Source organism: Torulaspora globosa, chromosome 2, assembly GCF_014133895.1.
Source record: "Torulaspora globosa chromosome 2, complete sequence".
Classification (NCBI taxonomy): Eukaryota; Fungi; Ascomycota; class Saccharomycetes; order Saccharomycetales; family Saccharomycetaceae; genus Torulaspora; species Torulaspora globosa.
Window position 1 is genome coordinate 718,212 of NC_050728.1, and position 25,514 is coordinate 743,725.

General features: G+C 44.6%; 12 protein-coding genes across 12 annotated transcripts; 5 read left to right on the forward strand and 7 right to left on the reverse strand.

Moving 5' to 3' along the window:
- Positions 1-191: 191 nt before the first annotated feature.
- Positions 192-1,742, forward strand: THP3 (Thp3p; the record flags this gene model as incomplete). The annotated part of the gene is made up of 1 exon (XM_037282304.1): positions 192-1,742. The coding sequence occupies one exon, from the start codon at positions 192-194 to the stop codon at positions 1,740-1,742; it is 1,551 nt and encodes a 516-aa protein (XP_037138199.1).
- Positions 1,743-1,811: 69 nt separating this feature from the next.
- Positions 1,812-2,531, reverse strand: YUH1 (ubiquitin-specific protease YUH1; the record flags this gene model as incomplete). The annotated part of the gene is made up of 1 exon (XM_037282305.1): positions 1,812-2,531. The coding sequence occupies one exon, from the start codon at positions 2,529-2,531 to the stop codon at positions 1,812-1,814; it is 720 nt and encodes a 239-aa protein (XP_037138200.1).
- A 144-nt stretch (positions 2,532-2,675) lies between these two features.
- On the reverse strand, positions 2,676-3,527 carry HG536_0B03900 (aldo-keto reductase superfamily protein; the record flags this gene model as incomplete). The annotated part of the gene is made up of 1 exon (XM_037282306.1): positions 2,676-3,527. One exon carries the CDS (start codon positions 3,525-3,527, stop codon positions 2,676-2,678), a length of 852 nt encoding a protein of 283 aa, XP_037138201.1.
- Positions 3,528-3,822: 295 nt separating this feature from the next.
- Positions 3,823-4,782, reverse strand: SFC1 (Sfc1p; the record flags this gene model as incomplete). Its single annotated transcript, XM_037282307.1, has 1 exon — positions 3,823-4,782. The coding sequence occupies one exon, from the start codon at positions 4,780-4,782 to the stop codon at positions 3,823-3,825; it is 960 nt and encodes a 319-aa protein (XP_037138202.1).
- Positions 4,783-5,652: 870 nt separating this feature from the next.
- Positions 5,653-6,108, reverse strand: RPL43B (60S ribosomal protein eL43; the record flags this gene model as incomplete). The annotated part of the gene is made up of 2 exons (XM_037282308.1): positions 5,653-5,929; positions 6,107-6,108. Coding segments are annotated over 2 exons (279 nt in total).
- An 883-nt stretch (positions 6,109-6,991) lies between these two features.
- On the forward strand, positions 6,992-7,810 carry IME1 (transcription factor IME1; the record flags this gene model as incomplete). Its single annotated transcript, XM_037282309.1, has 1 exon — positions 6,992-7,810. The coding sequence occupies one exon, from the start codon at positions 6,992-6,994 to the stop codon at positions 7,808-7,810; it is 819 nt and encodes a 272-aa protein (XP_037138204.1).
- A 450-nt stretch (positions 7,811-8,260) lies between these two features.
- Positions 8,261-9,136, forward strand: FIP1 (cleavage polyadenylation factor subunit FIP1; the record flags this gene model as incomplete). The annotated part of the gene is made up of 1 exon (XM_037282310.1): positions 8,261-9,136. One exon carries the CDS (start codon positions 8,261-8,263, stop codon positions 9,134-9,136), a length of 876 nt encoding a protein of 291 aa, XP_037138205.1.
- Positions 9,137-9,204: 68 nt separating this feature from the next.
- On the reverse strand, positions 9,205-13,299 carry BUD4 (Bud4p; the record flags this gene model as incomplete). The annotated part of the gene is made up of 1 exon (XM_037282311.1): positions 9,205-13,299. One exon carries the CDS (start codon positions 13,297-13,299, stop codon positions 9,205-9,207), a length of 4,095 nt encoding a protein of 1,364 aa, XP_037138206.1.
- A 1,095-nt stretch (positions 13,300-14,394) lies between these two features.
- Positions 14,395-17,604, forward strand: JSN1 (Jsn1p; the record flags this gene model as incomplete). The annotated part of the gene is made up of 1 exon (XM_037282312.1): positions 14,395-17,604. The coding sequence occupies one exon, from the start codon at positions 14,395-14,397 to the stop codon at positions 17,602-17,604; it is 3,210 nt and encodes a 1,069-aa protein (XP_037138207.1).
- A 448-nt stretch (positions 17,605-18,052) lies between these two features.
- Positions 18,053-21,313, forward strand: GRR1 (SCF ubiquitin ligase complex subunit GRR1; the record flags this gene model as incomplete). Its single annotated transcript, XM_037282313.1, has 1 exon — positions 18,053-21,313. The coding sequence occupies one exon, from the start codon at positions 18,053-18,055 to the stop codon at positions 21,311-21,313; it is 3,261 nt and encodes a 1,086-aa protein (XP_037138208.1).
- A 775-nt stretch (positions 21,314-22,088) lies between these two features.
- Positions 22,089-23,591, reverse strand: BIR1 (survivin; the record flags this gene model as incomplete). Its single annotated transcript, XM_037282314.1, has 1 exon — positions 22,089-23,591. One exon carries the CDS (start codon positions 23,589-23,591, stop codon positions 22,089-22,091), a length of 1,503 nt encoding a protein of 500 aa, XP_037138209.1.
- Positions 23,592-24,032: 441 nt separating this feature from the next.
- On the reverse strand, positions 24,033-25,265 carry TIF5 (translation initiation factor eIF5; the record flags this gene model as incomplete). Its single annotated transcript, XM_037282315.1, has 1 exon — positions 24,033-25,265. One exon carries the CDS (start codon positions 25,263-25,265, stop codon positions 24,033-24,035), a length of 1,233 nt encoding a protein of 410 aa, XP_037138210.1.
- Between the last annotated feature and the right edge of the window lie 249 nt (positions 25,266-25,514).

The following is a 25,514-nucleotide window of genomic DNA, read 5'->3' on the forward strand; positions in this document are numbered from 1 at the left end:
AGGCTCTAGACCTCTTTTATAGGCTATTCCTTGTATTTTACAGGTTCAATGAGTATCTATCTTAGTCACCTGATCTATGATCTGCTAGGATATCGCCAAGAGAATTCTTCAGAAAGCTGTAGTTAGACTACAAACTGTTGGTGAAAGTTGTTAGCTGAGCACTTGGAATTGGTTTCCGATCAACCAACGAGATGGAAGCTACGTATAACAAGGTGACGCCAGTTGCTTTGGGCAAGAGTAGGAAAAAGGGTAAAACTCCGAGGACTCGCAATAATGAAATGGCAGCGAGCGATGACTTGACAATACCGCCACCTCCTTCAATCCCACCTCCCAGTTTCATCCTAGCGCCGCCCCCTCAACTGTTGGAAGGGTCTTCCGGTGACCACTCGAATGCCTTCGTGACCAACGCTTCGCACTCGTCGGTTCAACAGTCCTTCCAGTCTTGGAATTGCTATGCCACTGTGCCAAATAACCAGTCCATCCCAGAATTGCATGCATCGGAGCCAATACCGTCGAATAACGGTACAGTAATACCAAAACCGAGTAGCTCAGGAACTGTTTTGAGAAGTCCGGACGCAGGATTCGATTACAGGATCGACAATAGCATGGGAACACTGGCATCTTGGAATAGCTTCCCGGCAATCGATGCTATGAGCCAAAGCCAGAGGGCATCGAATTCTCCGGGCAAAGATAGAAAGAAGAGAAAAACACATCGCAATCAAAATGTGATTAGAGGAGGAGCTGATTCGATGAGTCTTGCTGAGGAGGCGGAGAGAAGGAAAAAGCGAGCTGAAAGATTTGCCAACACAAAGAACAGCGTAAGCTCCAGCAGCTTGGACAGCGAGGAGAATTTTGCAAACTTGAATGCTATCAGTACGACATCTCACCGATTCGACAAAAACAAAAGTATAGTAGGCAGATGTCAGTCGTTGGAGAAATCATACCTTAGATTGACTTCAGAGCCGAATCCGGATTTAGTTCGTCCCTTAAATGTCTTGAAGAAGGCTTATACCATGCTCATGAAGAAGTATCAAAAGAAGCAGGCGAGCTACCAATACTTATGTGACCAGTTCAAATCCATGAGACAGGATCTGAGGGTTCAGATGATCGAGAACCAATTTACAGTCAAAGTCTACGAGTCACACGCCCGCATAGCTTTAGAGAATGGGGACTTAGGGGAGTTCAATCAGTGTCAAAGTAGACTCATAACACTGTTCGAGCTCCCCACAGTAAAACCTTCTTTCCTCGAAGAATTTACAAGCTACCGTATACTTTACTACATGCTGACAGAGGATAGTGGCTCCATGAACACACTGCGATTGAAATTGATGACAGAAAATGAGGCCGTATTCAAGAACCATATGGTTCAAACTGCTTTCAGGCTAGCACATGCAAGGTTGATGGGCGATTATCACCACTTCATGAAGATCTACACTTCTATGAAGAATCTTGGTAAAAAATTGGTTGATGCATTTATTGAGAAAGAGAAGCTAAAATCACTTATGGTAATTTGTAAAAGCTACAATCAAATCAAGCTAGACTTTTTGATTCAAGAGTTTCATTTGAACGACCACGAAGAGTTGATGGGATTTTTAAAGCAGAGAGGTCTTGACAAGTATATCCTCACAAAGAACCTAGGAGAGGAGAATGAAAGCCAATATCTAGACACTAAGGCCTGTAGAGTTCCCGTCATGCAGCAATACTTCAGTTCCAAGAAAATTGATATCAAGGGCCAGCAGTAGCTCCGCAGATTAAATAGTGTCTTCATTAAATAGAAGCTTTATTTCTGCAATAAAAGGGTAAACTGCATTCTAATCCCATGGTTGTACCAGTCCTAAAAGAGATAGATTGAGTCTATTCTTCTCATCAGCGTTCTCGATATACCACTGAACCCTATCGGTGATTATCTTATTCCCAACGAGATCGGAATTATTGTCAGTAATGGATCCCAAACAGTTGGCACCGGAAAGCCTCCGTCCATCTAGCTCGTAAATCTCGCCATTGCGCTCAACGAACGTTATAAAATGCAGATCAACGTCTTCAGAAGCTGAAGGTGCGGCTGTCTGCCCTTGCTGGAACTTATCCGCATGTTGCAAGCTCAGTGATATCACAAAGTCGTCTGTCGCAGCGTTAGCATACTGACCATTATCGCTAGGGTTCGACCCTATAAACTGCTTCAACTTGGAATCAGGCTTCAGTAAATCGATATTATTAGCCAGAGAGTGAAGTAGACCGTAAAGCCCGCAGGCGTTCTTTATGGTCTGTTTAAACCAAATGGGCTGATTCCCATCCTCAGTTGCTTGCGCAATCTTCTTCGTATCTGTATTCTTGTCGGACTCAGAGACCTCACTAATAGGAAATAGCAGGATCAAAGCTTTTACCGGTCTGGGCACAAATCCCAGCACGTCTGGATCAGTCAGCGAATAGACGTCTACGAAACCATACGAGTCAATGAGACCCAGGTCATGAGCGAAGTCGGTAAAAACCTCTGGATTAGATTCCAATGGTACAACTGAGCGATCGCTATTCATTGAAAGCGTCTTTCTTTCTTTTATATGGTTGACTGTCTCAAAGGGTTCTGAGCGAGGTTCCCTAGATGGCGCTACATATTTAACTTAAGCAACCAGTAAAACTCACCACATTTCACGACAATTGGATAAGTAAATCTTATACAACTATGGAGCATCTGTACATTCCCAGTCAGTAGGTTCATGAGCCTCCGGGTGTTCGATCGCTTTCATTTGCTTCTGAGTCAGTTCGAAATCGTAGACGTTCAAGTTGCCTGGCAGCCTCCCGATGGTTTTAGTCTTAGGTAATGGCAAATAGCCCTTTTGCAGGGACCATCTGATCAGGACCTGACCTGTGTTCTTTCTCACTTCGTCGGCCACTTTCTGCAGTTGTGGATCCTTCAATTTGTACCCATGAGTCAAAGGCGCATAATCTTCAACTAAAATGCCTTGGCTCTGGCACCACTTTGCCAGTTCGGTTCGCATACACCAGGGAGAGATCTCAATCTGGTTCACTACTGGCTTGTATTTCAGTCCGCTCCAATTTAGCAGCTCTTCAATGTGGTGCTGCCCGTAATTGGAAACACCTATGGATTTGACCAGGCCCTCGTCGACAGCCTCTTGCATGGCCCTGTAAGTTTCTAGTCTTTTCTTTGATCCGCTCAAAGGAGAATGTATTAAAAGCAAGTCGATGTAGCCCAAGTTCTGGACCTTCTCGATACATTCCCTGATAGCTCGCTTAGCGGGCTCGTATCCATTCTGACTGTTCCAAAGCTTTGTGGTATAGAAGACGTCTTCACGTTTATTATTCTCCGGGTCGTCCTGTAACCATTGGTAGATGCCTTCACCCACCTGCCTTTCGTTGCGATACAGGACAGCAGTGTCGAAATGTCTGTAACCACATTTCAAAGCTTCATGCACAACTTTTGCGGTATCATGTTGTGGTATGTCATAAGTCCCGAGAGCAAGACTTGGGATCTTGACACCATTTGACAATGTGTAGTGTCTTTGTACTGTCATCTTCTTGTTCTTCCTACTGAGCTGCCAAACTGTATATTGGGCCAACCCTCGGTGGCTTATATAGGATATTGCTTTATGTTTTGCTCGTGTAGGTTTGCTCGTGTAAGCGAGCTTACCATATTCACCCTTTGCGATTCCTGGTTGCTATGGCAATTTTTTTGCCTTCTAGAGCTCGATCGGATCGCATGGATGGCAGCAAGAACGCTGACAGATATTCAAGTAAGGAATATTTTCAGTTGATCATTATACATTACTGCGAATGCTATTCTTTTAAAGAGAAAATGCGGCGGTGAGATCATTTTAATGGTTTTGGAGGTTGTTCTTTTTTGCTTTTGAAGATCCCCATGTTGTCGAGATGTCTCCTGACGAATTCATACACAGTGAAGGTCACGGCTTGTCCCGGAGCGACTCTCATGACTCTTGGAGTGATACCTTTGTAAAGGGCGTGGAAACCCTCTTCTTTGACCAATTGCGCTCCGATAGAGACGATTCTTTTCCAACCAGAGTCCTTGGAGACGGATTTATCCTTCTGCAATCTAGTCTTTATGGTATCCAATGGAGCGTTAGAGAAGGGGCCGATGGCCCCGGAGATCAATCCGATGCAGGACGTTTCCCAGTGAGGCAGCACATCGGTGCCGTGGTAGTTCTGCAGGTATTCCTTCAGCTTCGAGTAAACCGTGAAGTTTGCACCTTGGTTAGTGGCCTGTCTTGCTGCGGTCAAGGAAACGCCTCGATATAATGCCGAGATCCCCTCTTCCTTAACAATCGTGTAGCATGCATGAACCGCGTTCCTATACTTGGGACTGACTCCCGGTTCCGCAGGGCTCATATGCTGCGCCTGCAATCTGATCTTGACCACTTCCATCGGATTGACCACCAGTACAGCCTCGGTGATACCTGCCCCGACACCAGCGAGGAAAGTGTTACCCGTGGAGACGGTCCCAGTGGTCCTGTCCGCCAATAAAGTCCTGCAGAACTCGTATGACGAGAATCTTATAGCCATCTTCGGGATAATACCAATAACCACTGCACCCAATCCCTTGTACAGCGCCAGGAAACCCTCCTCCATGTAGATACTCCTACCTGTGGTCAAAAACCCCGGGGGTTTGATCTCTCCAGAGGCTGCCCTCCTGTAAATTTGCATTCTAACTTTGATAGTATCCAGCGGATGGCAACATAGTGCTTCAAACAACCCGGCTGTGCCACCGGCAATCAGATTAACCACTGGATTCGATGATTTTTTCTTCTGGGACATCTTTTCTCACCACAATCTGCGACAGGGGACGTCTCACTCAAGAGAATTGGTGTGCAGTAATAAAATAACAACCTCAATTGATCTATATCTCGAGGGAATCTATTCGATACAAAAGAACGATTGAAGCAATTAAAACAATTACAGTGTCAGAATTTCCCAAGAATGACGATCAACCCGAAGCGACAATTGTTTATGTATAGGATCAATAAAATATCACTTCCCAGATTCCATTCACCTTTCGTTTATATATATCATAAAGCCCGCCCAGTCTATTATCACCGACAAGATATATCCTTTCATGCATAACGGACACCCCTCGGTCTTGATGATCGTCTCCGGGGTAAAGAAAAAAAAATGATAATAATGAGATAGATAGCCAGGTAGTCAGATGCTCTTCTTTGCCACGGCAGTAGTAGCAGCGAATTTGAAAGCTGACTGACTCATCTACGGTAACTGATGGTCACGAAGTATCTCGGACATAGATATTTTCGCTACAACTGTGACCATTGCGAAACAACAGAGCAAGCACTGTAGTTAATGCCAGCGATTGGCTCGTAGATTTGCTTAACGTAGTTTGACGAATACCGTCACATTCCCCTGGCGCGACGCGCCGTATGGAATGACACGTAGCGTGCCCCATTTAGCCGGGGACGGTTTTCTCGGCCCTCCGGAAGGGAGACGCTCTCTGATCGGAATCGAAACGGCGACCGCCAGCGGAGCTCGCGAACCACGGAGGGATCCAGTTTCGTACGGATTGAGTGAATTTAGGATACACACGTGACATACAAATTATTATACTAAAAGTTTATACTGCAGTGTGCACGGTTTGTAGGTTAAACTGCAAGATGACGTGAAACGATGCCTGTCTCCTTAAGCCTCGGCCATTTCTCTCAATCTTCTGATGGTAGATCTGACAGTGGCGGCGGCAGCGGTGGAAACGGTGTAAGCACCACCGGCAACAGTCTTCTTACAAGAGGTACAGGTCCAGATACCAGCAGCACCTCTCTTGACAGTCTTCTTACCGCAGAAGGAACAGTCGTATTTAGCGTGTTGTTGGACTTCCAACTTCTTGACTTGTCTTCTCAAGGAGGAACCGTAACGGACACCGTACTTACCTGTGATACCGACCTTCTTAGTTCTCTTAGCCCTGCAAAAGATTGGATTTAGCTGTTAGTAAGGGGAAGTTCGGGTGTGAGTTTGGAAAGACTACTGACTCGCTTCACTTCGGCTTTTTGGTGGATCGCACATTCCTTGCAACGGGGAATACGCAGATTTAGCGAGCTCGCCGTTTTCTTTCCATCTCTATCACAACGTTATGCCATACATTTCGTCTCGCTTGTCTTGGTATAGTACGTTCCAAACTTATTGAAGATTTCATGACTGAAATTTCAACTTGTATAATTTTCAGCTATAGACCGTCGCTCTCCAGCGTTCGGTGAGAATGCCACTCTGCGTACCTGGCCACAGCGAGGCAGCACTTTCGCCCGCCAACGGCGCGCTGCGCGGTGCTGCCCTCTCGTAGAGGGCCGACCGATGTCCTTCAATGAATAGAAAAAAAGAACGTCTCGTGGTGCAAGGATTTTCTGACCTAGGGTGTCCGGATGTGATTGTCGCAGCAGTCTCAGTTGTTATCACATTTCTTTTGCTCTCGTCCTCTCCTCGAGATTTTCGGCCAATCTTAAAGTTAATGCCCCTCTTGCATGCAGTTTCCTAAATGGGACGCCAATGCCAATCCACTCGCGCTGAAGCGAATATCCCATGCCAGAGAAGCATTGTCAGGACCGTTTTGGGTAATAGCAACCGCATTCCACATACCCCTCCACTCCGGTTCCTGCGTATCACATTACCGGATTTGGCTCACTTAAAGCCTGCAGGGGAATGCGGGGCGACAGCAACTGCCTGCTGGTTGTGCGTAAGCTTCTGGGAAGCAGCTTTTAAAGCCTGCCGGCGGCTCAACAAGCGCCAGCTTTGTATTGAACCGGTTACTTTACGCGTCACCAAACGGATCGGTAAACAGTAAGAGTAAGCAGTAAAGACTCTGATGCAACGCTTTATATGGCGCATCTTAAGGCGTGTATCTATAATTAATCTGAGTTATCAATCATATATAATGAGTTGATAATCGCTGGTATCTATCTTTCCAGGAACTCTCTGTTTAGAGCTTTTATCGAAATGATTGCGAAACAAAATCTCTTGTAGCTCGAGAAATATGCAAAATATGTTTATTACTCCTCAGCACAATGGCTCAACCGCTAGTGGTTCAGTAGCCGCCAAGCCCACAGATATATATGATTGCTATTTGCAACCAGATAACTACGAAGAGGAATACGAGGAGTTAGATGATTACGAAGCGGACAATTTTTTTGAATCGTCGCAATTACACCATTTAGTTCACACTCAGCCGATCCATCTCGTCAATAAACAGGAAATAATAGACTACATGCCTCAGACACAGCAGCTGGTGGTGGAAGAAGATCAGGAAAAGAAGGCTTTCATTTCGCCCATGATGACTTCCAGATCTTCGTCTATGTCGTCGACATTCTCCAAAAGGACGAGTGGTTTCAAGAATTATTATGATAGCATACACGAGGAGATGAACTCAGAGTACGAAGACTATGAAGTCTTTTTTGGAGCCAAAGAACAAAACAAATCGTTGTACTCGGCATTTTATTCCATGCACAACCCGGAAACTACAGAAGCGTACCATAATGATGCAAGCGTTCCCAGGACATACGCATGCGAGGACGCCGCAATTGATCTCTCCTCTCGTGAAATCGCCGAGGATGAAACCGCCTTGGAAACGACAGACCGGTCGTATCACTACTCGATACAGACGTCAAACGCAGTTCCTGCAGCGAGCTGCGTACATCAACCTACTGATGAAGAAATTCAATTTGTCAAGGCGGTCAATCTGAAATTATCAAGGTATGCTGGCTACTTCACAGCAGGCTCCAAGGATCAAGAATACTCGGATAAAGTACGGTTCCAAGAGATTTCTTACAAGTTCAGCAAGACTTATTTCCAATGAAAAGGCCAAGCAAGCACTCATGTGATACCATAAATAAAGTAGATTGAGATCCATAGCTTGCCAATGTCATGTTTCTTCGGTTCGGAGTGCGCGCGATGAGGAATTAACATTTAGCACTCCGGGAAGTGTATTTATTCGGAGTTTGACAAATGGGAAGAAAGAAAGCAAGAAGAAAAACAGATGTTAAACTCAATGGTCCAGAATATCGGGCAGAAGACAAGATTTGAACAGGAACGCTCGGTGCAAAACCCAAATGGAGACTTGGAGACTTATGCTGGGCTTTCTTAAAATGACGTTCATTCAATTTCAGCCCTTCCATTAGATATCATATCAGACGACACTGAGAAATATACTACTTCTCACCTACAAGGTCAGCTAATCTGGTTCTCATAGGATTGAGATGCATTAACAAAGTAGAAGAAACCATCAGCGAGTGTCAAACGAACTAGAATGAGCTCTAGTGAGGACGAGGATGATAGGTTTCTTTATGGTTCCGATACAGAGCACGCGGAAGTCGGCACGAAAAGAACTTCACAGGATATTAATGCCGATGAGGAATCCTCAAGCAAACGACAAAGGCTGTCCAATGATGCCACCGGAATTGAAAGTGGTGATGGAAGCAATAACTCGAGCGAAGAAAGTGATAGCGATGATGGTTCATCTGAAAGTGATAGCGACTCAGATGTGGAATTCATCATCAGTACTGGCGCAGACACAACACGATTAGACTCAAAGGTAGTTTCCGGGTCGGGCACTAGCACTGCTGCCCAACCTAGTGGCATTGCTGTCGCAACAACAACTGAAGTCGCAGACGCCACTAGTCCGGATGTCAACGCAGAGACTAAAACGAAAATCGCAGCTCCACCAACGGGAACAATTGATCTTAACGCCGAAGGCATGTTTGAAGGCGAGCCAGTAACAAGCTTGGACCCTGAGGTACTGAAGGAGAAGCCCTGGAGGCAGCCTGGCGCTAACCTCAGTGATTATTTCAATTATGGGTTTAACGAGTTCACATGGATGGAATATCTTCATAGGCAAGAAAAGCTGCAACAGGAATACAATCCCCACAAGATTCTCATGGGACTTCTGACGTTACAGCAGCAAGGGAACCTAGGTGGTCCGAAAAAAATTGACCAGAGAGGAATGGGTCCTGGCGACCTGGGTACCTCTGGTGGCATAAAATCCAATACATCTTTAAACCAGAGTATACCGGGCCACCCGATGCCCCCTCATGGTTTTCCACCTCTCCCCATGTTTGGTGGGTTTTCTCCCTTCCCCATGCCTGGTATGATGCCGCCAATGAACCCCCATGCGCAAAAAAAGTGATGAAATGCGTTACATTGTTGATAACGAATGTAGATACTATGTACCATGCATTTTTCTTCCTTACATACTTAATGATCTAAGTCGATGGATTGATGAAAATATTTCACCCAAGGTTGATGACACCGGTTGAGACTGATCACCTCGCTTATTTTATTGCACCAGTCCTCACCATCCTTCGGTGATTCAGTGCTGAACGTTATTCTTTCTTCATTATCGAACACCAAATGGAAACAGCCGCTGAAAAGTACGAGGTCTGTCAAATTTCTCTCACCTCCTTTCGGAATGTCCCCAGGGCCAAAGACCTTCACAACCTTTAGCAAATTTACAGCTAGTTTTGGCTGCCTAGTTATCTCATGGTATCCAAGCATGTTATTGCCCTGTAACCTAAAAAAACGTCTCTGAATGTTGCTCTGCACGTCGCCTCCTTCCTGCAACATGTATCCTTCTTTAAAAATTGCTTGTTGCTGCATATACTTGGAAATAATACTACGGGCAATTTGTAAAGTTTTCGGAAACTTTTCGAGAGGTGAAGTCCGCTCCAAGTAACATGCTTCGATATTCAACGCCCCTATCGCATATGGTGATCTTCTTGGTAGTTCATGCAGCTTTTTCGAGGAAAGTGGATCCGGCTTACGAGCCCATTCGTTTACCATTGTGAAGGTAAGAAGTTTATTACGAAACTTGACCCCACCTAAAAAGGCCTCATCAAGATTGATTTCACAACGACCAAAAGATCCATCTCTGGCGAATAAGAAATCCCATTCATCTTGTGTTGGGGATTTCTGCACAAAGCGCTTTTGATACTCAAACTTACTCTTTCCGAAAGGAAACTTCCTGCCGACGGGAATCTTTTCGACGACTTCTTGCAGCTCAAACTTTGGCGACTGATAGCGACATCTTAACGTGATAATCAGCTTTGAAATTTTCTTCATATCATTAGCAAGAATAATCTCAAACTCTTTATCGATGTCACACCTATCATTGCTTGTCATGGGCTGCCATGTGGTCTGAATGGTGTCCATACCATTATCAAACTCAACGGAAAATTCGGCCTTATGATACTTTACGTTTTGCAGCAAAAGATCGGTGATATTCTTCAGCTTTAAGTAGAGATTGCCTCTATCAGGTAGAACGGTCCTTTGATCTAGATCATCAGTCACGCAAGCGCTTTCAGCTTGTGGTTCATTGCAACTGCTTAAATGAAAATCTTCGACTTCAAGCTTGTCTTCTCGCCTCGAATCGTCTTCAGGCGGTTGGTTATTTGATTTCGTCTTCTCATGACAGATGTCATTTCTTCTCGTTTTCACTTTAAAAGGGCTGCCGACGTGAGTCTTCTTTACAGGGCTTGGGCTTGGACTTATGGAAAGAGGGTCCAAAGCGGCCTCCTCACTACCATGTTTTTTAATACTTCTCGAATATCCTTCAGAACCAAAGCCTTCGCTGACCATGGCCTCATATCCTTTGAGGCTCAGTCCCCTGCCGACAGAGACTTCCTTCACTGGAGTCTTGAGGACTCCAATAACGTTATTAGATCCCACGCTCCGCGCATCTGTCTCTAACAGCTCAGTCGTCTTATTTTCGTCACCTAACAGCTTATGAATTGCATCAATAGACACATTGTTCTTCGCTGGTGCAGTCGGAGTACCCAGCTCAATATTATGATTCCAGACACTGTAATTTCCCTGCTCATCCTTAGATGGATGAAGAATGGATCTGTTATCGTTTGTCGCTACTTCGAGATAAGTAGCGAATTCCTCTCCCAATTCGAAATCAGGCAGAGATGGTAAAAGCTGCAGCTGATTGTTCCCAGTCTCCCTGGTATTCGATAACTCGGCAGAATCTGTGCCCTCGATCAGGCTTTGATCATCCTTATCATTTAATTTCGCTTCTTGATCACAGTTTTCTTCCAGCTCATAACCTTCGCGGAGATTATGCAGTGTTGCAAACAGCCTTCTTTGATTTTTGATGTTCTCCTGTATCTTTTTGGAGATGTTAGTGTTTCGTCTTAATGGGTCCAGCGCCGTCTCAGGCCTTGTGATCACGTATTCATCATTGTAGTTTGATGTCTCGTACCTTGGTTCTGGATAATAGTACTTGCTGCGGCTAATAACTCTTGGCTTAAACTTGAAAGTATGTTCCAAGTTGCTATTAACAGCAGAAGTGTCTGTCGAGTTCGTATAGCGCGAAAACTGAGAGTTGGAGCTTAATGCGGGTGACGTGGATTTAATATCTTCCTCCTGCATATGCCATATAGACAGGTAATCGGAGGGTTTCACTGATCTGGTCAAATCTATAGATTCCGCAGATGTGTCAAAATCGTCCATGAAAGGATTATCGAGAAATAGTGATCCCATGCGAGCGACCCGCGGCAGCATAGGGCTTTCGATCTCATTGCCGTTTTCAGTGTCAACCGTCTGCCTATCATTTGGCGCACTACATCCTTTGTCAGAATTTGCTGGTTGTACTTCAGATAAGAGGTCGGCTTGCCCCGTGGGTTCCGCAATATATGTTTTGCTGCAATTTATACTGGAATTTTGGGATGCCTCCTGGTCGGCAATTGAGTTTTGGCAAGAGGAATCCTCTTGGTCTTGAAGCTTCATAATGGCGGTGCAACCCTCTACTATTTGATCAGAAGGCGAATGCACCGCAAGCTCATCAGCAGTTTGTTCTTCAACCGAGTCAGCTGAGATGGTCTCTCGAGTTTGGTTATCTCTCGAAATTTCAGTCTCCTTTGCTTCAGAATATTCTTCAGCTATTCTTATGGGTTGCCGCTCAATACGTCGCAATGCCAGGATAGGCAACTGTGGAAGTTGAGGAGGATGGTATATCTCATGAGATGACAATTCACCATTGTCTGTGAAGACACTCTCATCCTCAAGTCTTGAGTTTTCAGCAATCGTGGACGTTGAATCGCCGTTCTTCAGAAGACCTGCTGATATGTCTAAATCTTCAACCGATCCTTCGGCTAACTTAGCGACGGGACGAACTGGGGCACCTTCAATGGAGCAAGCCGAGCAAACGCTATAAGCCGTCTCTTTCGCAGATTTATAACCGTCGCCGGATGTCGCTACACTGAAAATACGGGAGGCGTTCGGATGGGTGGCCAGTGTTTCGTGGCGCGAAAACGATCCAGTATCACTGTAGTAATTCTCCTCACGTTGCGCAGCAAGATTGTTAGTAGATTCCAGCAAATTGTATCTGTCGTGCTGTATCGTAGTCTTTAGATCAGCGACGCTATCGCAGCAAGATGAGCCAGAAGACAGCCGCGTTTGCGGATCCCCACCTTGCTGAGCGATGCTGAAGTTATTAATGCTTACTGTATTTGTTAAGGGAATTTTAGAGGGAGAGTGTCTGATTTCGTCCATGTACTCGGTTGATAATTCAGCGTCTTGATCTTCATCGTCATGTGCTTCCACAGCATCCTCAGTGGTTTGGAAATGTATCAGACCTGCCTCTTCCACTTTCCCCGAAGTTCCGACTGTCAACGGTTTTGTTGACTGCAAGGTATACTCGATTTTGGGAGGCTCCCTTCTTTCCGGAGCTACTTCGTCCATTTCTTCAGTGGCCAGTTTAAGCCTATGCGCGTTCCGATTTGCATCAAACATGTGGGACAATTTCTGATCCAGATCAGCGACCGTATGTTCTAGTAAGTCTTGAGTTGTGAGAACCAGATCATGCTCTTCCTGTCCCTCATCGGAATCGGAAGGAGTCTCGACAATCAGTGACTGGTTAAGCTCATTTGGTAACTCAGTTGCAGGAACAAAGGACGACCTTTTCCAGGTTGTATCTATCTTGACTGATTCGTGGTCGCTGTCTTTCTGCTCATCGGCGCTTCCGTCTGCATACTCGTGAAAATTAACTCCTTCACTGAACACCACTGACTTCCTCATGGACGGTAATGGTGTGGACTCTTTGCCTTCTTGTTCAAGTTTTTGGAACTCCGAAGCATCTTTGATCTTTATGTTTCGAATAGTGTTGTGAGATACCAACATTTCCATCGTCTCATCTCCAATCTCCTGCAGCGGGATGCTCCATCTTCGGGTATTCTTCTCACCTTGGTCTTGCTTCAAAATCTGGGAGTCTAAAGGAATTGTGTTCTCCATCTCATCATCGATTTCCTTCAACAAAGAATCCATGGTCTCGTCCGCATTATCACCAACCATTTGGGCTTAATCAGGACGCTACGGTCAAAAAACGAGAAATAGCGTTTCTCAAAAGACCGTCCCAATGCAAAGCCCAACGCAATCGAATCACCAGTAAGGAGATGATAATCATTCAATATTTATCCATCCTTGATCGACATCCATCGATCGCGTCCTTCGTCTTGTTTACCAACTTCCCTTTTCAGCAGTACAGACCTTTCCTGGCCTCGAGGGTCACATGTCACAGGTTCACCTTCTACAGAAACAGCTCACTAACCAACTCCAGTCCTCTTTCGCCGCATGGAGCATGCTATTAACCACCCTGCCTGTTCTCCCCAACCATAAAAACAGCGTGGTCCCCCCTGAAACGTAAAAACTAAAAGCAGCCTTCACCGCCATGTCGATGGTCCTCTGGTCTTTCCAAGAACAAGCGATTTCCACTCCCCCAATGTCCACGACATCCGCGACAGGATGTTTATACAGCACCCGAATAGCATACCATCTGGTTCAGCAGCTAGCGCATAGACGCGTATCATATTCTCTTGGCGGCTAAAATGAGGACGGCGCTGCAACCCTATAGAACCGCGAGTTCAAGACCGATATCTCTCGTAATGAACCTCTAAGCTTCTCATGTGGTACTGTGGGGTCTCCTGGAGAGTACCAGTTCTTGGTTGTTAGTATTCCTTATAAGCGCTGATGGCAACTCCTTCACGGTCAGGGAGAATTTTGAGGCTACGTATATAGTGATCATAGGAGTAACTGCGCCTAATACCAAAGAAAGACGAAAAGAGCGCTTTAATTATAACAACTCTGCCTTCGGGTTATGTATTGGAAAGAGCTTGCTTAAATTCGCTTAATAGGGGCATACTATTCATTTGTTCGAGAGAATAGAATTCAATAGGTTGGCAAGCTTTGGTTCAGTGTTCTAGGCTAATAGAGTAGTCATTGACTCATAATAGCTAAGCCAAGTAATAATACTCTGAAATTGTGGGTTTTGATTAAGGAGGCTGATTTCGGTTTTTTGTCATTGCTGAAATCACCGATAGGGCGTTCGATATTTCCTGATATCTATATACCTGTCGAGTCCTACTTTCGTTAGAGTCAGTTGATTTGGCTATGTCGGACAAAAAAGTGTTTAGGAACGATGCGGTAGCTAGTAACGGTGGTACTTTGTCTAATATTCCAGAGGTGATCGATCCCGGAATCACCATTCCCATATATGAGGAAGATGTAATGCAAGGGTCGAGTGCTGGGGGTCATGTGGAAGTGCAACCGCAGAAACTTGGGTCATACCGATCTCGTGCTGGTAAATTCTCGAATACTTTAAGCAATCTTCTGCCTTCTATTAGTGCCAAGTTACACCATTCCAAAAAAGCAACACAGGGAAAAGCTCCTGGTGATGATAGTCCAAATAACAATAGCTCAGAGTCAACGGTGGATTCAGGCAATGCATATGCGACTCGAGCTAACAGCAAGAATTTTATACAGTCAATTGGTACCATCCCAATAGAAGGTGCCGAGAGCTTGACACCTCCACATGAAATGGAGAAGCTGGTGCATTTTCCGGATGCTAACTTTCTGGTTAGTCAGCCCAGGACCTCGAATGATTCCTTCACGTTCGGTGGATCCGGCCTGCCTCAACATCGAATTTCGAGAACCAGGAATAGCACTATAAGCTCGCAAATCACGTCCATGTCATCTATCCCGGCCAATAACGGAAGTTCGAGCGTCATATGGTCAAACAATCAAAACTCCAGCGACCCACTGCAACAACATTTGCTTCAGCAATTCAACAGTAATAACATTAATCAGAATAACAGCTTAAGCGCCAACAATACCAGTCCTTTGAATGAATACTCGAGCAGTACGACATATTTTGATACAGCTATTCCTTCGTCTAACGTTAACGCCACTTTGGCCGGCGGTACGAACAGCATAAATTTAACCGTTCCAGGCTCGATGTGGTCTCAGAACAATATTTCTAACAGGCCTCGGTCATTATCAAATGCCTCCAGTATCTACACGGACGCTCCTCTTTATGAGCAGCCAGCGAGGTCGCGTGCTACTTCTACTTATACGCTTTCTCAGGCGCACGCCACACAAACGCAAGAGATACCATTTATAGAGGACGACATTGATCCTAGATCGATAAATTGGGTCACTACAGATCCGCTGGTGCCAGCGATCAATCAGATTTCCAACTTGCTACCAACAAACACCATTTCGATCTCTAATGTCTTTTCCCTGCAGCAGCAACAACCACAGCTGATGAACGCGGTGAATTTAACAAGTGCTTCCTTGGCAACTTTGTGTTCCAAATACGGCGTTGTTATTTCTGCTACTACTTTAAAGGGTTTAAATATGGCACTTGTCGAATTTGACAGTGTTGAAAGCGCTATTCGTGCTTTAGAAATGCTACAGGGGAAGGAAGTTTCAATGATCGGAGCACCGAGTTGTGTATCGTTTGCAAAAGTTCTACCAATGCATCAACAAACCCCCCAGGTGGTGGTTTCTCCCAGGGCAACGGGAAATGTGGGCTCCGACGCAGTTCCGCAACCATTGCTGCAGGAACAACTATTCAGTGGTACAGTCACTTTTCAACAGCAAGGAAACGTTTCGCTACCAATATTCAGTCATCAGCAGCCAGATTCACACCCTCAATCTACCCACACGCATTCCAACTCCAACCAGGGATTTGGTCACAGCGCTCAAAATGAAAAGGAGCAATGCCCTTTTCCGTTGCCACCTTCGCCATTCGAAAGTCACATCGGCGCAGTGAAAGACATAATGAAATCATTTGACACACCGTTTGATCAAGCTCAGACCTCTCACATAGTCAACAATGCTCTAAAATATGATGGTACATCCGATACAACTGATTTTGGACCTTTGCCCGAGCCATTGACCGTAAGAGAGTTTGATGCTCCGAAATTGAGAGAACTAAGGAAAAACATCGATGCTAACCTTATCCCTGACATAGAGATTGAACAACTTGCCATTGCCATGTTAGATGAATTACCAGAGTTGAGCTCTGATTATTTGGGTAACACTATTGTTCAAAAACTATTTACACATTCAACGGATATCGTCAAGGATATTATGTTAAGAAAGACGAGCAAATATTTGACTTCCATGGGTGTTCACAAGAATGGTACCTGGGCATGTCAGAAAATGATTTCAATGGCCCGCACACCGAGACAAATAATGCTAGTAACCAACGGGGTAAAAGACTATTGTACGCCGCTCTTTAACGACCAGTTCGGTAATTACGTTATTCAATGTGTACTCAGGTTTGGTTTCCCCTGGAATAGCTTCATTTTCGAAAGTATCGTGGCAAATTTCTGGACGATCGCCCAAAACAGATACGGGGCACGAGCCGTTAGAGCGTGCCTTGAAGCACACGATATTATAACCCAGGAGGAAATGCTAGTTATCAGCGCCATGATCGTGCTGTACGCTGAGTATCTGGCAACAAATAGCAATGGTACCCTGCTGGTCAGCTGGTTTTTGGATACATGCTCGCTACGCCATAAGCATTCTATGTTAGCACCAAGACTTTTATCTCACATAGTTGAGCTATGTCGCCATCGGCTAGCATCCTTAACTGTTCTTAAGCTGCTCAATTATAGAGGCGATGACATTGTGAGAAAGAAAATTGCGCATGCGATTTTTGGTGAACCGATAACCGATGAGCCAGCTTTACCTCTTCGTCAAATTCTTTGTGACACCAACTACGGTCCTACATTCATATACAAGGTTTTGACAACATCATCGTTGGAGGGCGATTTAAGAAATCACGCCATTAGGCAGGTGCGCAAGGTTCTAATGGAAACGACACCATCGCAACAGCACCGTCGTCTGATGGAAGAAGTAGGCTTAACACCCGCCAATTCCCAGCACAGTTCCCAAAGCAAGCATTGCTCGAGTATCTCTCAAGTTTTCAACCAGGACGGCACTCACCTGAGGGGCCTGTCCGTGTCAAGCGTCAGGAGCAACGGATCAAGACATAGCGGACTTGCGGCAGCAACATCTGCTGGTCAAGCCTCTGTTCAACCTTCAGTACCAGCCTCAAATAACGGTGCATGGAACATTGGATACTCAAATTATCCCGGCTTATTCCCGGGCTTTTCAAACAGCGGATATCCAGTGAACAGCGAAGATTTATCCAATCAATTCGATATGATGTCACTCAACAACGGAACGCACATCTCGCTTCCTCAATTGAGTCTGACCAACCAAAACAACTCTACGAATCTAATATATCCTACCAAGAGTACCTCTAGTCAGGACCCCCATACAAAAAGCCATGGCATGTTTGGTCAATGAACACACAGAGCTGCATATTCTAACCAAATCAAAACGCAAAATCAAAGTAGAGCAAGTATGAGCTATCCGCTTTACTAGTGGCGTTTCACTCTATATACAAGGCGTTCAGTCCGCCTCAACTTCCTGATGACTTATCATTTATAGAGATGCTTGCCAGACTAGTCACCAACTAAACTACATTTGAGTCGCATTTTTTCAGTTATTTAAGGTTTCGTATAGAGAGACAATCACAAAAGATCGACAGTCTATCCCTTCCGGTCTACTCAGGTAGTCTCACAAGCGAAGAGACACAGTCCCAGGAGTATGGGGAATGTATTTAAAGGTTTAGAAAGCTGAGTGTCGGGAAGTTGCTTAGAAGGTAGCGGTGCTAGTCTTTAGAGGCACACTTGCTTAATTCTTACAGACTTGTGTTAAAGTCGCCTTTTGCGCTTGCGGGACTATTGAGAAAATGAGCGATCGCCATGGCCATAATGCTCCTGGTAATATGCCGGGAGGTCTTCCTGCAGGTTGGTTTACAAATCCAGTTCCTTCCAGAGAGTCGTTAAATCAGCAAGGCAGAGATGCGGTATCGCGAGAGCACCGTCAGCGAGTTTCCAGGATCGCACAGAATGAAACAGCGCTTCGTGATATGTTCAGGTTCAACGTTCACAGGTCAAGTCATCATTCCAATGGCCAGTCAGGGAACCATGCGGCGGATGAGAGGCGACAGGGAGGGCAACAAAATATTGGCGGCGGCGGTAGTCTTATCGCTGATGCTCAGACCAACATGTTGAATGGTGTTCCAGGATCCGCTAATTTGCAACCGGAAGACTTGAGAAAGTTGAACTTGTTTCAAATAGCTTTGCAACAGAAAGTTCAGGCGTTTCTCGACGTGATTGAAAATAGGAGGAATACTATACTAAATGAGATAAGTACGAGGAACACTAATCTCGAAAGGATACAGGAGCCAAGCTCTTCACAAGCCGCTAACTATTCGAATAAATTGCAGAGAGTTAGACTGCGGGCTATTGAAACCGAGACGATGGAGCTACAGAGTTTGAGAGCAAAATTTTTAACAGTGGTGGAAGAGTACAGAAGAGCCATGAATGCCTATTGCAAGGCCAAATCGGAAGGCAAAGAAGCGCCCAATCCTACAGACTACTTCCAACAATGGATTGAATCGCTCGATCCCACTGAATCATCAATGCCTATACGTCTGCAGGAGCTGTCGTGGGGCTCTAAGACATTGATAAATACCATTGCAGCACCTGCTGATAAAGCCAGGGAGCGGCCCTCGTCTTACAAAGTTTTCCCATTACATTACCTTCCCTCGGAAATTTTGCATTTAGTACTCGAGAAACTCAGTCACAAATTCGACATTGTTGATTTGCTTACCGTATGCAAGTTGTGGGCTCAATTCATTGTGAAAATACTATATTACCGTCCTCATATCAACAAAAAATCTCAATTGGAACTTTTCATGAGGACCATGATCATGCATCCTGACGAAACCGTATTCAACTATCGTTCTATGATCAAGAGACTCAATTTTTCCTTTGTTGGCGATTATATGCATGACGAGGAGCTCTACAGTTTTGTTGGTTGCCAGAACCTTGAGCGCTTGACTCTGGTCTTTTGCAAGAATATCACCAGTAATTCTATCTCTGCTGTTTTAAAAGGATGCAAGTACTTACAAAGTGTCGATATCACCGGGATAAGAGAGATATCGGACGATATATTTGATACTTTAGCTGAAAGTTGTCCCAGAGTTCAAGGATTTTACGTTCCGCAGGCGAAAAATGTAACATCAAGAGCATTGCATAATTTCATTACACATGCACCCATGTTGAAGAGAGTAAAGATAACAGCTAACAATAATATGGATGATAATCTGATAAATTTATTTGCAGAGAAATGTCCCATGCTGGTAGAGGTGGATGTCACTTTAAGTCCGAATATTCATGATCATAGTCTTTTGAAGTTGTTTAGCAAATTGACACAGTTAAGGGAGTTCCGAATTACCCACAACACTAATGTATCAGACAAGCTATTCTTGGAGCTGCCGAAGAAGGTAAAACAATTACCTGCTTTAAGGTTATTGGATCTGTCGGGTTGTGAGAACATCACTGATAAGACGATTGAAAAAGTCGTTGAACTTGCCCCAAAATTGAGGAATGTTTTTTTGGGTAAATGTAGCAGGATTACGGATTACTCATTGCATCACTTGGCTAAACTAGGCAAGAACCTTCAGACGGTCCATTTTGGACATTGCTTCAATATAAGCGATCAGGGAGTAAGAGTGTTAGTTCAATCTTGTCCCAGGATACAGTACGTCGATTTTGCATGTTGCACTAACCTCACAAACCGTACGCTTTACGAATTATCTGATCTATCTAAGCTGAAAAGAATTGGGTTAGTCAAATGCTCTCAAATGACTGATGAGGGATTACTAAATATGATATCATTGAGAGGCAGAAATGATAGCTTGGAAAGAGTTCATCTGTCATATTGCTCGAATTTAACTATCTACCCAATTTACGAGCTGCTGATGGCGTGTCCCAGGTTATCACATTTGTCACTCACTGCGGTACCGTCGTTCTTGAGGCCTGATATAACGGCATTTTGCAGACCAGCTCCGAATGATTTCAGTGATAACCAGCGTCAGATATTCTGCGTCTTTTCTGGAAAAGGTGTTCACAAACTTCGGCATTATCTCATGAGTCTGACAACGCCTACCAGCGGCCCACAAACAGACCTCCGCGACGTTCTAACGAAATATATCATGTCTAAGAATATGCTTCAGCAAGGGGAGGATTTGGAGGACGGGATCAACCGAATCACACGAGATTTAAATCAGGACTCCGCTGCCATTTTAGCAGCCACCGGCTTAAGCCAAATGAATGGCGCCAATAATGACTTCCTATTCCAAAATATCGATTTTGATAGATTGGAAGATGTGTTCAACTGGTATGAAACCCCTCCGGTGAACGCTGAACTGTCTTCGGACGAAATCACTTTGTTGCTATCGCAAGTCGACCGAAAATTTTGCGAGGATCCGTTTGATGAGGAGTATGATGATCTGGATACTGTTGTTGCGCCAGGAGCTAATCCCGATCTCAACAATGAGCTTTGTTATATTGTTAGAAAATTGCATGAATTAGATGATCGTGTCAACGACTTCGAAGTAAACGTTGCAAGTTTGGCTAGGGTACAATTTCAATTTACGGGATTTTTACTTCATGAGATGGCTCAAATTTACATGCAGATGGTAGAGCTAAACCGGCAGATTTCACAAATTCAAGCACGCACAAATGAATCCAATATACAGCCTGATATCAGAGGGCTGTCCATCTGGAGACTTCTCTTCATCGAGAAGTTCATAGAACTGCTTCAGAAATACAAGCTGTCTACTGTAGTCCTGAGACTTTATCTCAAGGACAGTATAACTTTATTAACGAGACAGCGGGAGCTATTATTAGCCCATCAACGGACAGCATGGAACGTTAACAATGGAAATGACAACGAAGATTCTGAGGACCCAGCTATTTGGCGTCAATTTGAGAATAATATGCAGATGACACCTGATCAGATGCGTATCATACAATTCGGTCTCAGGAGTCCTCCAGTTGTGGGTGTAGGTGGGTTGAGACCCCTTGCAGAGGCCAATAACAATAACATAGATGAACGGGCTGAAACTCCTGATGATGAAACTATCTTGGAGGACGCTTAGCGGGTCATAAGTTACTTTAAAATCTCCCTCATTAGATATCTAACAATCTTACGTATCAACATATAGTTGTACACCACCTATAGCATTGTCAAGTCGTAAATCGTACTGTAAGAAGAATTGGCATGATTCGTAGTGAAGGGGCATTTGTTGAGATCATAGTAAGTTCAACGTCTTCGCAATCCTTTTAATGTTGTCCTCATCTTCCAGTGAAGAAATGAAGTCTTGGGCACGTTCGAAATTACGTCTGAGTGTTCTCATTTTCTCCTCACAATCCCTTGCAAAGTCCATCTTTATCCTATTCAGCTTACTTTCAACCCAGTCTGTGAAGGTCATATCTAGCTCCTCTGGAGGCATTTGTCTCATGAAATAAGCCAACTCTCCATCGCGATCGTTAGCCAAAGTAGCATCATTCTTGTTGATGTATACGAGAAGGTCATGAAAATAGTCTTTGACAATTCTTCGGTTTTCATCCGCCAGCCCAAATCCTGAAATTTCTTGCTTATTATTAGTTTCTTCGCTATTATCCTGTAACCTGCCAACTGGGGGAATAGGTACGCATCTGCGGTCTTCATCGAACGTTTGATGAGCCTCAGGTGGACTAGAGTATTTACCTCGAGCATTCGGTTCCGGTGTTCTAGTGTCGTGGTACTGTTGGTTGGAGCTATCTTCTGCTGGTCTGTTCTTGAGAGGTGTACCAGCTTCCAGAGAACTTATATTTTCTGCCTCATCCGGATAACCGCTTGCGGAATCAATATTTAGCCTGTCGACCAATGCATTAGAGAATTTTTCGGCCTCGGAGATGCCTAAGATGCTGGGGTTCCTCTGGAAGTTGATCTACTCTCCGTAAGATCTTGTGCGGGCCAGTTTGGGGACTGTGAATCGGTGTGGATGCAATGCTGGATCTCAAAGATGTGTCTGGGCTCAAAATGCCGTCAATTGGGATAGCATTCAATCGTTCGTTCTGTAAATCAGAATGTACAGATTCTTTCGATTGCTCATGGGAAGCGGCTCTCTCGCTCTGTGACACATCGCTATGTTCCTCAGTCTCTTCGTCAACTTTTTCGAAGTTATTGGCTGCTAGTGGTACTGGAATGGCAGGTATTTCAAACGTGCTTTGGCCTTGGGCGCTAAAACTGAAATCGTCACTACTATCGTCCAATATTTTATTTTTTCTGCCAACTGTTCTGGCTTTCTCAACATGATCTTTGAATTCAACTACAAGGTCTTTGTCTTGGTCGGCACCAATCTCCGAAACATTAGAGGTATCACCTTCGAAATATCTCTTGGTTGAAGACCTTCTCAACAGTCTCTTTTTTCTAATAGGAGACTTCATAGGAGATGAAAGTTGTCCATTCCCTTCACTTGCTGGCGATGAGCTTCCTGACGCAAGCAGCGACTCTACTTCTCTCTCGTCATTCTCTTCCCCGATCTTGCCAAGTGGCGCGTCTCCTTTTTCGATCAAACCATTTGTAGCACGACAAGGCTCTTTATCTGTATCATTGGCAAACGAGTCATTAGCCAACTTGTCTTCGAGTTCCTGCAGAATCCCACTATAATTTATGTCTGCTTTCATAGTTTTGAAGAAAAAGCAGTTACCGCCACAGCTCTTATAATGCTCAAGTAATGGATTATCGTGCGACTGCCATGATGCGACTAGTCTCTTACAATAGATGCAATAGCATGCATCGTGGACTTGGCCCTCTGTTAGGTCCTCAAAACCTGTAAATGAGCTATCATAGCGTAAAAGCCCAGCTTCGGACATTTTTTGCGGAGTCAGGTTGTCACTCTTTAAATTCCAATTCATCTCAAACGTAAATTTCCTCAGATGGGTAGCCTTCTGACCTAATGGATCACGGAATACTGGCGTTTCTTCCCATTTGACGCTTTCAAACTCCATTGAAACATCCTGTAGGGCTTGTAACTTCACACTTGACAGCAGACATGATTCCCCATCATTAGCCAGATGCTGTCGCAGAACATTTGTCATCGTTTCAGTGATATCCTTTTTCTTTGATCGACATTCCTTGAAATCATGAGTAACATTCTTACAGTATACGCATTGAACTGCATCTCTGCAAACTTCGCCTTCGAGTTTAGAATCCTTGAACGGATGGTAGAAGAACCCAAGTTTGGCCATGTCTTCAAAAGGTATAACCGTGTAAGGCCATCGGTATTTCTTTCCATCGATAATAGCTGTATTGCGAAAGCTTTTGATCCTTGCTTCGAGACTGCACATTGGCGATAAACCACCGGTCGTTATTGAGCTTCCATTGTTCATCGTGACGGCCTTTTATATCAATCTCTGCTCAGATCCACGATTCTTACGTTTTGCCTACCAGTATATACAATGCTGCGCTCCAAGACGAGAACAGTAAAGTAAAGGCTTATCCAGCTAAATCATCAAGAAAAGTGTTTGACTACGACTTTCTCTGGTGCAGCAAGATCATACTCAGAACTAGCAATGATCCTTCCACAATCCAACAAGTAGCTTTAGGTGTTGACTAACCTTCAGACACCATATCACGTTAGACTTACTCATAAAACTGCCTAAGCATCATTGGCGGAACTCGCCAATACTTCGAAAACCAACCGCAGATGACAGTACACTAGTTGAAACCTTCAGCAGATCTTTATCAAAGCTCAAAGCTGAATCAAACAATGTAATATGCACATGGAGTAAAAACAATTTTTAGAAAGGGTTCAATATAAATATGCTACATCATTCGTCATCTTCCTCGTCGTCATCACTCTCAGCGGTTTGCAACCAGGTGATGAAAGGCTTAGCGGCTCTGCGTACCTTCTTCGACACGTCCTTTGGCACGTATTTCTTTGAGCATTTAGTACCAAACTTGACGATCTCTTCCTCGGAAACGATGTCATTATTGTACACCTGAACCAAGATTTTTGGCAGCAGGGGTATCATATCTTTATGCTCTAGACCCAAGAATCTCTCGATACCTCCCAAGAATTCCCTTTCGTATTCTGGTGCGACGAAGACCTTGGTGAAAAAAGCGGCGTGCTCGCCGACCTGCTGGACGATATCTTCATCAAAGATACATTGTGCCAACACACAAGCGACCTTTGGATCTTTCAAGACGTCCATATCAGCCGCCTGCTTGAAAAGCTCGACATCAGAAGGCAGGTTTTTCTTGTCATCGCCGGCTTCCTTCAGTATCCATTCTCCAAACTCTTCCAATTTGCTCATCTCGCCGTTTGCCGCATCAGCGGACGCCTGTAGTTCTTTTGCACGTTGTCTGATGGCCTCCTCTGACATATCCACGGCCCACTCGTCGTCCTTCATCTCAATCTTCTCTAAAGTGGATGCTGCTGCGTTGATTTGACGAGCTAACTCATCATCGTCCTCATCCACCTGCAGAGCCTCAGTGGTTCCGTTGGGACTGTTGTTCGATGCCTGAGATTTACCTTGAGCAATATCACTGATGGACACACCACCACCACGGACATTGGCGGACGCCGTGGCTGCTTTCTTCTTCTTCTTGGACCCATTCATCGAGTCTGGCGGATTCTTTAATATGAAAGATGATAACTTGTGTCTGAGATCCATTGGAGTCCTCTTACCACAGGCTTTACAGTCTCTGACCAAGTCATTATCCTTGGTAATGATAATCTCAGTCTCAGGGTTCTTACAACTACCACAGAGAACAAACTTATTGATAAAACCATCCAATACGTCCTGTAGCTTAGCAGGTTCATGGACACCATTGACCAAGTAACGGTCCTTATCCACTGATATCGAAGTCTGGGCACCAAGTTCAAAGCCGAAGTACTTCACGATGTAAGGTGCTGGTCTGTTTAGCGCACGAGCAATGTCAGCGACGTTCAAAACTGCCGTTTTGATACCGTTACCTCTACCTTCCACTTTGGCCTGGATAGGAGGCATTTTATAACGGTAAAAAGGGTCATTGTTGTCTCTGCAAATATTAATCGACATCTTGGACTCTGCTGGCTTACTTCTGATTCATATAAATCCTTCTAACTGACAAACTCCAGGTATAAATCATCTATCTATTAGATGCTATATTCTTGAATTAACTCGATGCCTGAAAATTTTCGTCTCGTTTAAAGCGATTTCAACCTGATCAGCAGGCTTGTTCAATGAGTATCATAATGTACGGAATTAACGGGTTACCTGCTATTTCTCTTTATTTACGATCATCGAGTACTTGAAACCGGACCTCGT